Genomic DNA, 13,830 nt, shown 5'->3' on the forward strand with positions numbered 1-13,830 from the left:
AAGGACCTGGGGGTAACGGTGGATAAAAAGCTGGGTATGAGTCAGCAGTGTGCCCTGGTTGTCAAGAAGGCTAATAGCATATTGGGCTGCATTAGGAGGGGCATTGCCAGCAGGACATGGGAAGTGATTATTCCCCTCTATTCGGCATTGGTGAGGCCACATTTAGAGTATTGTGTCCAGTTTTGGGCCCCCCACTACAAAAAGGCTTGACAAAGCTCTGGCTGGGATGATATAGCTGAGGTTAGTCCTGCTTTGAGCAGGGGGTTGGACTAGATGACCTCCTGAGGTCCCTTCCAACTCTAATATTCTATGATTCTAAGATTCTATGATTGTATATATTGTATGTATATAAAATGGTTAAAAACTCTTTATTAACACCCGTTGTTTTGTTGCTTCTCAGAATATGATGCTTTCGATGCTCATTCTGGCCTTGCTCATGTAACAGATCGAGTAATTCTCCTGCTGCCTTCTGTTGAAATGCTTGGTCATGTTCCCACAGCGTCTCTCTCTCCGTTTGCTTTCAGAGCGATGCACTAGTCCCAAACATCTCGGCTCCCCTCCTGATTCCACCAAACTGCCTTTGTTTTCTTTGCTGCCGCACCTTGGCATGCTCCTGAATTAGAAAAGTTTCCTTTTTCATCCATAAAGTCTTTTTGCTATTTTGCGCACATTTTGGACCAAACCCTAGTGACTGGAGAGCGGAGAAATTTTACACTTCACAAAATAATAAACTAAATATCATTAATCAACCGTATACAAGAGTGAAATTCTCTAGATTGCAAAATAATGCAACAAATGGCTTAGTGTTACACCTATTGAAAATACTGTTTAATATTATTATATTTCATAATATGCAAAGTGTTAAATTTCACGAGTCCTGCAGTCACTGGGTTCCCCATGTTACCTGTCAGCTCTGTGTTCCTGGGGAACCCTGGTGCAGTACCCAGCCTGTGTCTGACTCACGAAGAACTCCCCCTGCCTCTGCCTGAATCAGAACTGATCAGAAGAAAGACTTACAAAGAGCAATGAAAAGGCAGTGGGAGATGCACCTAAACCCCTCTGGACAAGGGTGACAGGATTTAGGCAACTCCCCTAGCCTCATTTGCATCGAAGATGGGAGAGGGAGGCATCTCCATTAGCATTCAGAGCGGAGAATAGAGGTTCCAAGGCAGGGACCACACTGAATTCTGTGACCAGAAAAGCAGTGAAGCACGGAATGATGGGGGAATCTCTGCTCCCAATGTTAATGCACACCCCCAACTCAGCATTTATCAGACCAATAGTAGGAATTAATCCTTTATGGGTATCTCAAATACTGAATCTGCCTGATTGCACTGTGACCTCCCTCAAAGGAATACCGCCTATAGCCAGGAATGACCAGTTCCTATTGTCCAGCCTAAACAAAACAACTCTGGGATACACCTTTGAGTCATCGTTTACCCATCCTCTCCCATGTGGTTCAGCCCGGCTACTGCAGCGGCTGCTCCAGGTTTTGTGGCTCGGCAAGGTCATTCAGGGCCTGGGAAGGTGACCTGTTAATTGTGTAACTTTTATTTGGGGTCAGACAAAGCAGGGCGAGGAATGACCCAGCAAACATGGCGGGGAAGGCAGGTGGTGGAACAAGGTTGGTTCTGACTGGAGGGAGATCTCAGCTTGATTGGTTGTTTTTTCATTTTTCTGGAACATCAGTAGCTCTCTGTCCATCTTTCCTTCTGCAATATCCAGGTCTCTGTCTTCTTATCTGCCACGTCCATCCATCCATCCATCCATCCTTCTGCAATGTCCATCCATCCATCCATCCTCCATCCACTGTTCTGCAATGCCCGTCTCTCCAGTCACGCTAGAGGAGATGGAATCTCCCCTCTAAGGTTTCAGCTTGCAAAGAGTTTTCTTGATCCAGGAGACGTATTTGGAGATCCTGGTGAACACGCTGGGCACTGACCTGTCAGCTCTGCCATAGGAGACGATACCCAGGCCTTAACGTTACAGACTGCGGCCCCCCAGAGTCACCCTGAGAAGCAAATACCAAGGGCAGGGTTACAGCTGTCCAAGCAAAGATTGAGGGGGGGCTGCGTTCTCTATTCACATTCCAGGGACAGCAAGAAACATCACAGACCAGGTTTGATTGAAAACATGGGATTAGTGTTAGAGTTATGAGTTAGTTTTATGGTAAGAGGTTAGAGTTATTGGATATGGTTATGGGTTAGGTTTATGGGTTAATGTTAGTGTTAGGGGGTACATTTGGGGGTTTCTTTAGGGGTTAGAGTTTTGGTTAGTGTACGGGATTAGGGTTAGGGTTATGGTTAGACTTAGAAGTTAGGAGTTAGAGTTAGGGGTTATGGTTAAGGGTTAGTTTTAGAGGGTAGGGGTTAGGGTTAGCTTTAGGGGATGGGGTTATGGTTAGGGGTTAGGGTTAGCAGTTAGGGTCAGGGTTTGGCATTGGTGTTATGGTTAGGGATAGGGATAGAGTTAGTGGTTAGGTTTATGGGGTAGGAGTTAGGGTTAGCATTATGGTTAAGGGTTGGGGTTACGGTTAGCTGTTAGGGTTACGGTTAGGTGTTAGGCTTAGGGTTAGGATTTAGGGTTAGGTGTTAGTATTAGGGGTTACATTTAGGGTTATCAGTTATGGTTAGGGTCAGTATTTATGGTTGGGGTTAGTGTTAGGGGTCAGGGTTAGGGTGAGGGGTTAGTGTTATGTTTCTGGGTTATGATTAGGTATTAGGGTTAGGTTTGGGGGAAGGTTATGGTTATGGTTTATGGTTCGGGATTAAGTGTCAGTGTTTCGGTTAGGGATCAGGGTTAAGGGTTAATATTAGGGTTAATAGTTAGGGTTAGTGGTTATGGTTATGGTTAAGGGATATGGGCTATGGGAAGTGGTTAGGGTTAATGGTTAGGGGTTATTGTTAGGAGTTTGGTTTTATGTTTAAGGGTTAGTGTTAGTGCTTAGGGTTAAGGTTAGGCTTAAATTATATGGTTATAGATTAGGTTTAAGGTTAAGAATTATGGTTAGGGTTATGGTTCTTGGTTATGATTATGGGTTAGGTCTTAGTGTTAGACCTTGGGGTTAGTGCTGGGGTCAGGGGTCATGGTTAGGGGTAATATTTAGGGGTTATCATTAACTTTAAGGTTAAGTTTAGGGTGATGGGTTGTAGTTTTGGATTAGGGTTAGGGTTTATTGTTAGAGGTCAGTGTTAGGGGTTAGGGTTCAGTTTTGACATAGGTGCTATTGTTAGGGACAGGGCTCTGGTTAGTGGTTAGGTTTATGGGTAGGGTTTAAGGTTAGCATTATGCATTAGGGGTTTATAGTTAGGGTTAGGTTTAGGGTTGGAGTTAGGGTTGTGGTTTGGGATTGGGGTTAGGAGTTAGGGTAAGGGTTAGGGTTTAGATTAGGGGTAGAGCTAGAGGTTAGGGTTATGGTTGTGAGTTAGGTATATGGGTTATGGATGGTCTTAGTGTTAGCATTATGGTAAGTCTTAGGGTTAATTGATAGGGGTTATAGTTTAGGGTTAGGGTTAGGTGTCATGGTTAGGGGTTAGGTGTTAGAGTTTGCATTTCTGGGAAGCTGTTAGTATTAGGGGTTTAGTTAGGGTTATGGGTTATTGTTAAAGGTTAAGGTTAGGATTTATGGTTAGGGGTTAGCATTAGAGGTTAGGGATAGGTGTTATGGATAGGGATTTGGGTTAGGGTGTGGAGGTAGTTATGGGGTTAGGGTTATGTTTCTGGGTTATGGTAGGGGTTAGGAGTAGGTTTAGGGGTTATGTGTCTGGATTTGGGTTAGGTTACAGGATTAGTGGTTAGTACTGGGCTTAAGGGTTAGGGTTAGAGGTTATGGTTAGTGGGTTGGGTTGTGGTTAAGGTCAGGTACATGGGTTTTGGTTAGCAGTTAGGGTGAGGTTTCATGGTTAGGGTTAGGCATAGGTGTTATGGTTATGGCTTAGGGTTAGGGGTTTCTGTTCAATTTTAGGGCATAAGGGGTATGGTTAGCACTAGGGGTTATGGTTAGGAGTTACGGTTACTATTAGGTCTAGGGGTTATGGTTAGGGTTAATGGTTATTGTTGGAGTAGCTTTAGGGCTCGGGATTAGGAGTTAGGGTGAGGGGTTAATATTAGGGTTTAATGTGAAAAATTGGGGTTATGGTTAGGGTTGGTATTACTGTTAGCATTAGGGTTAAGGGTTAAAGGTTGGGTATTATGGTTTGAGGTTAGGGTTAGTGGTTAGGATTAGGGGTTATGGTTAGAGGTTATGGTTAGGGGTTAAGGTTAGCATTAAGGGTTATGGTAATGGATTAGGGATTAAGTGTTAGAGTTAGGGGTTATTACTAGGGATTAGGGTTTATGGTTAGATGTTAGTGTTAGCGACTAGGGTAAGGTCAAGGGTTAGGCATAGGCATTTTGGTTTGGAATTAGGGTTAGGTTTCGGGTTAGTTGTTAGGGTCAGATTATAGGTTATGGTTATGGGTTAGGGCAAGGGTTAGGCATAGGTGTTATGGTTAGCTGTTAGGGTCAGGGTTAGCGGTTAGGTTTATGTTTTGGGGATTAATTTTAGGCATTATGTTCAGGGGTTAGGGTTAGGTTAAGGGTTAAGATTTGTGTTATGGGTTATTGATAGGGGTTAGATTTAGGGTTTATGGTTAGAGGTTAGTTTTAGGAGTTAAGGTTTACTTTTTGTGGTTAGAAGTTAGAGGTTAGAGGCTATGGTTAGGTGTTGGGGATAGGGTTTAGCGTTAGGTTTATGTCTCATGTTTAGGTGTTAGGATTAGAGTTTATTATTATGGGTTAGTGTTAGGGGTTATTGTTAGACATGGATGTTATGGTTAGGGATTAAGTTTTGCGGTTAGGGGTTAGCTTTAGGTGTTAGGGTTATTGTTCTGGGTTATGACTGGGGTTTAAGGTTTGGGTTAGGGTTAGCATTAAGGATTATGGTTAGCAGTTCAGGTTATGGTTATGAATTAGGGATTAGTGTTAGGGTTATGATTCAGAGTTATTGTTAGGGGTTATTATTAGGGGTTAGGGTTAGGGTTTATTGTTAGATCTTCATGTTAGCGATTAGGGTAAGGGTTAGGCATCAGTGTTTTGGTTAGGAATTAATGTTAGTTTTAGGGGTTAAATTTAGGGTTAGTTGTGAACGTTAGCATTAGGGGTTATGGTTAGGGTTTAGGGTAACGGGTAGGCATAGGTGTTATGATTAGCTCTTAGGGTTAGTGTTAGGGGTTAGGTTTATGTGTTGGGATTAATTTAGGGGTTATGGTTAGGGGTTAGAGTTAGGTTAGGCATTCAGATTTGTGTTATGGGTTATGGTTAGGGGTTAGGTTTAGAGTTTATGGTTAGCGGCTAGTATTCGGGGTTAGGGGTTAAGGTTATAGGTTACGGTTTAGGGTTAGAGGTTAGGGGTTAAAGGGTATGGTTAGGTATAAGGATTAGGGGTTAGGGTTGTGTTTATGTCTCATGGTTAGGTGTTAGGGTTAAGGTTTATTATTAGGGGTTAGTGTTAGGGGTATTGTTAGACATAGGTGTTATGGTTAGGGTTTAGACTTTGGGGTTAGCATTAGGTGTTAGCGTTATTGTTATGAGTTACGGTTAGGGGTTGAGATTAGGGTTATGAATAGGGGTTAGGGTTAGGGGTTAAAAGTTAGGAATAGGGTTGAGGTTAGTGATTTGGGTTAGGATTTAGAGGTTAGGTTTAGGGTTAGGGTGAGAGGTTATGGTTAGGTATTAAGGTTATGTTTAGGGGTAGGGTTATCATTAGGTTTGGGGGTTAAGGTTGGCATGGTGTTTGGGGTAGGGTTAGGGTTAGTGGTTAGTGGTTAGGGTTAGCAGTTAAGGTTAGGGTTAGCAGTGAGCACAACCTGGTAATTCAGCAGACCTCGATGTTACTCATAGAGACCAACATTTGGCACAGTTCAGTGACAAATGCATTCGACCAGGTGTATTGCGATCAAGCCCTAGCTCTGTGGTTTCAGGTACAGTAATAAATGAGTTCCGGAATCTGTTGCTTCTTAGGAGGAATACTAGCAGTGAGCTTGCCAAGTTCATGCATCGGACAGTGAATGTGTAAACATCGACTTTAATACATGGCTTGACTTTGATTCCCAGCCTATGTTTTGGATCTCTAGTCTTGAACCATGCTGTATTCCAAAGTCTCTGTCTCTACTATGGGTGAGTCAGTGGTATGTCTCTTTGATGGTGCAGATCTAATGTAATAGGAATCATGGGATGAGCAAAGATGATAGGTCACACAAGAGTGAAATAAAGAATCCAGAGCACCCACTTCATAGATGATGGGGAAAAAGGCAGCTTCACACAAGAACTCTCCACGCCCAAGCCCAGTTTTGCCAGGCTGGGAGACGGCAGCTCAGATAGGATGCTAGACAATGAGAAGGGAAGAATTTCCCAAGGAGTGCTGATGTTTATTAGTGTTTTTTGATGTTTAAAACATGAGGCTGAGAGTTAGCAGCAAATCACCAGGTGGGCTACGCCAGGTAGCAGATGTCCCACATCGAGGACAACTGGAGCATCTCCACTAAGATGTCCCTCAGGACCGGAGCCCTCACCAAGCTCATCACCCCAGCCCAGCTCGTCTTGAGGTCCGAGTATGGTGGGAGAAGTATCGTCAGAGATCGGGAGGACTGGAACAAAGCCTGAGAAGAAGGGCGTCAATCCAGGTGACCCTGGAGCACCAAAAGAACCTGTACATCTGGCAGTACCACCTCGACATAGGCCACAAACCCCTCTTATTCTGCAGGGACATCCAGTTCACCAAAGAAAACAACCCGACAGACCGCATCCCACTGCCTCCGGTGCCCTGAGCATCCGTGGGGATGGAGAATGCCAGCACCATGAGGGTGTTCTGGAAGTGGGCATTTGAGCTTCTTTGCACTTTTCTTCCATTTTCAGATCTCTCCCTCATCTGCCCCAAATTTCTTCCACCTCATCCCAGCTGTTTCTTCTCCTGGTTTTCCTCCTGTTCCCAGATTTACCCAAATATTGTTTGCAGTGAAGATGGCTTAATTCAACATCCTTCTCTTCCTATTATTATTATTACTGCTGTCTGGAGAATTATGTTTGATTTTCCCGTGGAAAATTTGGACTTTCTATTGAGAAATTAAAAACAAAAAATATGACTGAAAACTGCTGAAACCCCAGAAAATTGGGAAGAAAAGTACTGAAAACTGAGAAAAATTGCCAAAAGCTGAAAAATTACTGGCAAAATGTCACAACCCCCCCAAAAAATATGTCTTCTGAAAACTGACAAATGTTTTATGGTTTTCTGACCAAAAAAATGACACTCTTTTTGAGAGAAGTGTTGCCTTCTTCCCAGCTTGGAAACCCGGCTCCTCCACTCCCTGTTCCCCAGTTTCTTTCTAAACCTAGTTACAGTGCAGATGATTTCATTAATGGGATGATTTAGTTGGCATTGGTCTTGTTTTGACCAGGGGATTGGACTAGATGACGTCCTGAGGTCTCTTCCAACCCCCATTTTCTATGATTGCATGGTCCCTCTGTCTTCTTTCATTAAAACTGGAGCCTGAATTCTGCTTTGGGAACACTGAGGGGGGCTGAATCTGTTGCCGAAAGGCAAAAAAAATGTCATTCCAAAATATATAATTGATTTTTCAGCATTCATGAAGTTTTTGGTTTTAATTTCCTTGTTTTTTTCTTGGTTGTAGGATTACAGAAGGGGGAAAATGGAGGCAAAAGAAGCAAAGCAGGAGGGAGCCAGGGAGAGCCTGGGAGTCAGGGTCTCTGTGGAGATGATGGTTGGAAATCTAGAAGAACAATGAAAACTGACTGAGAGGTGGGGGGAAATTGATACCGTGACGAAATGAGTTTGGGGAGAGGAACAAAGGAAAGAGTCTGTGCAGTCCGCAGGCTCTACATGGGCCTTTGGGGTCCAGGGGACCCCACGGTCTTCCAGTGTCAGGATCCTCCAAGGCCTTCTGAGCCCCACAGGCCACTGACACCACATCTCAGTGCCCTGAGGGATGTCCCAACACATGATGCACCACAACAGAAGAGACCTCATCAGGGCAGGGCTCAGCGGCCTCCTTTCTCCTCCCAGAGGGGTTTGTGTGTTTCAATAATGCACTAAACAAAACCGAGCGAAATTCTGCAGGAAAAAGAGCCAGCGTGTGGGGTTTGTTTCCCTTTGGGGACAATGTTTTCTCTAGAAATGTTTAGCCAGCTCCAGAGATTTAGCTCCCGGGCTGATGCAGGAACCCCTGGAGCAAGGGGGATTCTCCAGCTGTGTCTGTGAACCCCTCTCGTCATCACACAGACCCAAGCCCTCTGCTTTATGTTCTCTGGATACTTTCCCACTCCCAGCTCCCTCTGCTCGGTGTTATTCTTTCAGGGACTGTGGTTCTCATTGTCTCGCCCAGACAGTCCTAGTGGCTCAATGTCTCGGATACCTGGCCTGATCTCCCATGTGCCAGGGAGAAAATCAATGCCACCCCCAAGGGGCAGTGAATTAAGGGGACTGGGACAGGGTCACACAGAGACACAGATTGTCCTGCTTTGACTCCCGGTCCTAGTTGAAAGCTCCTGTCCTGCAGGACTGGCTGGGCTTGGCTCCGGGCGTTGCTGGGTCACACTGGGTCACAGCGCCGCTCACTCAGATTTGGCACGCCTGCCTCCACCTCCGTCAGTTATGCAGCAGCTACTCTGGATGTTGTGGCTCAGAGAGTTTGCTCATTTCCCAGGAAGGGAACCATGGGCGGTGGGTGAAACCCATGTTAGGGGAGGCTGCCCCATAGACCCTCCCTTTCCGCATGACGCCACACCCTTTCCGCTTCCTCCCTCCCTGTCGCCGCTCCCCAGAGCTGCACCCCACCACCATAGCTGGAGGAACCTCGCTCCAGCCGGCCCAGCTGGCACACCCAGAGTCCCGGACAGGCAGCCCCGGGTAGCCCCAGTCACCACAAGTCCCAGCTGTGTGGCCCCAGCACCTAGCAGCTGCGCATAGCCCCAGCCGCCCTAGAGCACCAGGCGGGCAGCCTCAGTGACCGGCGCTCTCAGCTACCGCATGTCCTGGTGAGGCGGCCCTGCTGCTGGGCGGCTCCAGCCGCCCTGAGTCCCAGCTGGGTGGCACCAGCCACCCCAGAGCAGCAGCCAGGCGGTCCAAGCGCCGGGTGGCCTGAAGTCCTGGACCAATGGCTGGCTGCCTCGCCTTCCTCCGGCCCCAACTGGTTCGGGGGAGGCTGAGCAAGGGGGAGAAGAGCTGCTGCCGTGCCTGCCTGGGCTGGGAACAGCAAGAGGATGGGGCAGAGCCTCAGGGTGACATGTGGGTGGGGCCATGCCTGGCTGTTTGGGAAGGCTAAGCCTTCCACCACCTATAATACCCGGCGCCCAGGAAGGCAACCCTTGGATTTTCTTAGCTCCATTTTTATTCGTTGCAGGGATACAAAGTAGAAGAGCAAAAAAGAACCAGCAGGCATGGAGGTCACGGGGACAGGAGAAACGAATGAGGGCCTGGACAGTGAGTGCTTGATTTTCAGGAGGATTCAAGGACAAGCACACTTCCCAGCTCTCTATAGCCTGATCCACACACAACACTGCATCAGTTAGACTACATTTAAATCAATGCTAGTTAAACCAAGCTCTTTGGGGCAGGGAGAGTCGTTCTTGTTTGTATGTACAGCACCTGGCGCATCAGGGTGCTGGGACATGACTGTGGCTTCCACAACAGAAATAACCAACACCAGGGATAATAACACAGCCCCACGTCAGTTTAAATGTGGTGCCATCAGCTCACCCAGCACTTCAGTGGCCCTCTCTACCTGGGAAAGTGGCACCAACTTGACTTTAATCAGAGAGTCCACATGGGGAGCTGAACCGATTTAACTAAACCAACTTAAATTCACACCTTAGGTTTCACCAATGCAACTTGCCCATGTGGCCAACACAAGGAAAATGGAGACAAACTGTCTGTCCGCATGGGGCTTCGCATGGGTTCAACTCATCGGCAGAGGAAGCTGATTTAAGAAGATGTGGCCAATCCCAAGGATCCAGAAATTGTGACATTACCTTCAAAATCTGAGATGTTAGTTTCAAAAGGTTGAGTCATATCAATTTGCCTCCTGGTGGATAAGCTTTTGGAATTCAAAGTTTTCTCCGGAACCACAAGGTGCAGAAATGTACTTCAATTTCTCTTATCAAAAAACCCGAGATTCTCGTGTGATTCCAGCAGCTGGAGATTAATGGGATTCAAAAAAGAACTAGACAAGTCATGGGATTAGGTCCATCAATGGCTATTAGCCAGGATGGGTGGGGATTTCTGATTGCCAGAAGCTGGGAATGGGTGATGCTATGGGAACCTGTTCTGTTCATTTCCTGTGAAGTACCGGGCACTGGCCAATGTGGGAAGACATGACACTGGGCTAGATGGACCATTGGTCTGACCCAGTATGGCCGTTCTTATGTTCTTATCATGAAAAGAAACCAAGACAGTGAGAAGTGTAATAAAATGGAGGGAGCTGGCAGTGCTGTGTTCTAAACCAGTGCAGCTTTGTGAGTAGACAATCCCTAAAGATTGGGCTCCCTGGGTCCGATTCTTCCTTGCCTCGCATCCCGTGCACCAGTGCGAAGAGGATATCGATGGGCAACTAAATCAGAACAGAAAAGATCTAGAGCATCTCTGTCCTGAAGCCCACCACAGCATGAGGGGAAAAGCACTGGGGAAATGGAGCCCAGAAGATGGACAGTACAGCCCTTAGAGAGGAGCTGGGAACCAATCCTTTAAGGTGGAAGCCTTTTAATCACTTTCTTTATCCAGGGGACAAAGTGGGAGACTCTTGTGTAGATTTCAGCAGAGGAATTCACAATTTCCCAGGAGCAGATCCCTTGGGCCACCTCATCACACACCAGGGGGCCGCCAGAATCACCCTGCAAAAGAAAAAAAAGGAGAAGACTATTGATCCAAAAGCTTTCCCCTTGTGCTTATAGCGAGACACAAGAGGGAGTTGACTCCCCTGAGCCGAGCTGAGAGGAGATGCGTCTAGCTGGCCTCCATCATGTACTTCTCCAGCAAATGCCACCCCATCCCCAGGCGTAGCTCTGAGGGAATTAGAACCAGCCAAGGCAGAAGGATATTTACCTGTAAGGTTCCCTGATGGGCTTCCGGGCTCCCAGCACAGAGCATCGTCTCAGATTTATAACCCTTGCCATAGAGATTCGTGCAGAATTTGTCCACTTTCACTCCCAGCTCCACCTCCATCAGGACGTTTGACGTCTTCGCAGGGTCTGAGCCAGTCAGTCCCCATCCAGCCACACTGCATCGCGTGCCTGGCTCGACTCTCCGCGTCACCTTCGGCAGCGCGATGGGTCTCACCCACTCATTCAACTGGGCAAGGCACTCCAGCTGCCACGGAGGAAGAGGGGAAAATGGATGAGGAAGGACACAAAGGTCCAAGTAACATCATGGATGGGTGGGGTCAAACAGAAAGAGGAAGGATGAGGAGTACAGCTCTGTGACAGCAGCAGTACTCAGAAAACTGGGAGGTCATTAGAGCTGGGGTGATGGGATGTGGGCGGGGCCTGCAGCAGTGTGAGATCACTGGGGGCAGGGTGATGGGATGGGGGCGGTACCTGAAGCTGTGTGACATTATTGGGGGTGGGGTGATGGGATGGGGGAGAGGCCTGCAGCAGTGTGAGGTCACTGAGGGTCGGGGCATGGGATGGGGGTGGGGCCTGCAGCAGTGTGAGGTCACTGGGGGGCGGGGTGATGGGATGAGGGCGATACCTGCAGCAATGTGGTGATCTCACCCTCATCCCATCACCCCGCCCCCCAGTGACCTCACACTGCTGGACACTCACTGGACTCACTGGACTCACACTGCTGGACCTCACACTGGGGAGAACGGATGGGGGCGGTGCTGCAGCAATGTGAGGTCACAGGGAGCGGGGTGAGGGGATGGGTCGGGGCCTGCAGCAGTGTGAGGTCACTGGGGTGGGGGGATGGGGTGGAAGCGGTACCTCCAGCAGCATGATGTCATTTTCAAACGTCTCGTCATTGTAGTCTGGGTGGGGGATTCGGCGACGTACTCGGATCTCCTGCCTCCCGGGTTCTTCTATTGCAATGTTGTGGGCGCCCAGCAGCACGGTGATGTTACTGTGAAATAAAAAGGGTGCAGTTCCTGCAGACGGGCCAGTCCTGGGTCATTAAGCTAGTTAAGGTGGGTGGGTCTAACAGCCGCCTTGCTCTCAGGGTCAACACACAGAGGCCTGTGTGCCAGGGTCTCTCCCCTCTAGGCGGGCATGGCTTTGACCTCCACCAGAGCAGAGGAAAGGCAGGTAGGGGGAGGGGATCTTGCATGTCTTACCCCAGGTTGCAGTTGCAATGAGCTGCCGTAACAACCACGTCCTCCCGGATCAGGAAACCTCCACACCTGCCTCCTCCTCCTCCTTCGTCTATGTTCACAAAGGCCATATAGGGTCTGGAGTGAGGCCGGGCTTCCTGTCCCCCGATGATCTCCCCTGGCAGAGCCCCCAAAAGAACGCATTAGCGCAGCCCCCCGATCCAGCAAGCTGGTGTACCCCTCCTCTGACCGAGATCAGGCCCCGTTGTGCCAGGCACTGCTCAAACCCCAACTGAGATCAGGGCCCGTTGTGCCAGGCTCTGCCCAGATGCAGCATGAGAATCCCTGCTCCAGAGAGGTTACGTAGGCAAAGGACGGAGACTTCTCCCCATTTCATGCCCTGGGGAATCCAGGCACAACGAGAAAATGTGACTCACTCCACATCACTGGCCCTGAGTGCAATAGAATTGGAAAAGGAACCCAGGAGTCCTGGCTCCCAGCCCCTGTGCCCCCCACCTACTCTAATCACTAGACCCTACTCCCCTCCCAGAGCCGGAGACAGAACTCAGGAGTCCTGGCTCCCAGACTCCCCGCCGCCCCCCTGGTTCTAACCCACAGGCTGCCCAGACCTGCATTTCCTGTCTAGGCAACAACTGTTCACATCAGCCCTTACAGAGCTTCTCTGTGCCGGCCACCCGCAGAGGAGTTATTACAGTGCCACAAGCCCTTCCTCCCCCCTTTAGCTCTCTGCCCACCTGCCCCCCCACCTCACGGCTCCCCAGCTGGGTCCCGGGCACACACAGATGTCCCCTAGGTTCCACGGCCCAGGGGCTGCCTAGCTGGGTGCTGGGCACACACCGATGGCTCCAGTGGATGCATTTGAATCTGGGAAGGGGCTGGGGCTTGCAGACAGCTCCGATGGCACCAGGCACCACTCCCTATGGGGTTGGGAGGCCTAGCCCCTGTGTACTCACCAGCCAGAGCACCGGGGGGCTGGGGAAAGGCCATGGGGAGCAGGAGCAGCAGCAGCATCGTCAGAGAAAGTCCGGAGATATGGGCTATATGTCTTTCTCTGGGGTCATTTATAGACCCAGCCGGGGTGGGGCAGGAAATGGAGAGACTGGGCCCCCCCATGTGCACTCGGCTCAGGGAAAACCACAGCCCCTGAATCCTGCCGGGGAGGAGTTCACACATTGGGGAGTCACTCACCAGCCATCCTGCAGCGCTAGCAGAAAGCAACTTCTGGGGCCATGCGCATCTGGAATCCTGCATCCTTGGTGGCCGTGCATATCTGGGACCCTGCACTGCTTGGGGACTGTGCACATCTGGGGGGCCCTCCACTGCTTGGGGATTTTCACATCTGGCTTCCTGCACCCTTTCAGGTCGGGCACATCTGGGGCCCTATAGGCCAGGGGATGGGCGCATCTTGGGGCCCTGATGGCCCCCAACTCACCAGCCTGAGCCTCAGGGAGTGGGAACACCATTGTCATGACCCAGCTGGGGGGGTGTGTGTGTGATCTGCCTGGAAGGTGGGTTA

General features: G+C 49.1%; 1 protein-coding gene across 1 annotated transcript; it reads right to left on the reverse strand.

Moving 5' to 3' along the window:
- Nucleotides 1-1,863: 1,863 nt before the first annotated feature.
- LOC137160034 (mast cell protease 1A-like) lies at nucleotides 1,864-13,325 on the reverse strand. Its single transcript, XM_067558488.1, has 6 exons — nucleotides 13,268-13,325; nucleotides 12,318-12,471; nucleotides 11,971-12,106; nucleotides 11,093-11,356; nucleotides 10,746-10,881; nucleotides 1,864-1,976 (listed from the first exon to the last, which is right to left on the reverse strand). Exons 1-6 carry the CDS (start codon nucleotides 13,323-13,325, stop codon nucleotides 1,864-1,866), a joined length of 861 nt encoding a protein of 286 aa, XP_067414589.1.
- Nucleotides 13,326-13,830: the final 505 nt, after the last annotated feature.

The sequence above is a fragment of the Emydura macquarii genome, unplaced genomic scaffold (genome assembly GCF_026122565.2).
Source record: "Emydura macquarii macquarii isolate MOO-44397 ecotype Brisbane River unplaced genomic scaffold, CSIRO-AGI_Emac_v2 contig_2107, whole genome shotgun sequence".
NCBI lineage: Eukaryota > Metazoa > Chordata > Testudines > Chelidae > Emydura > Emydura macquarii.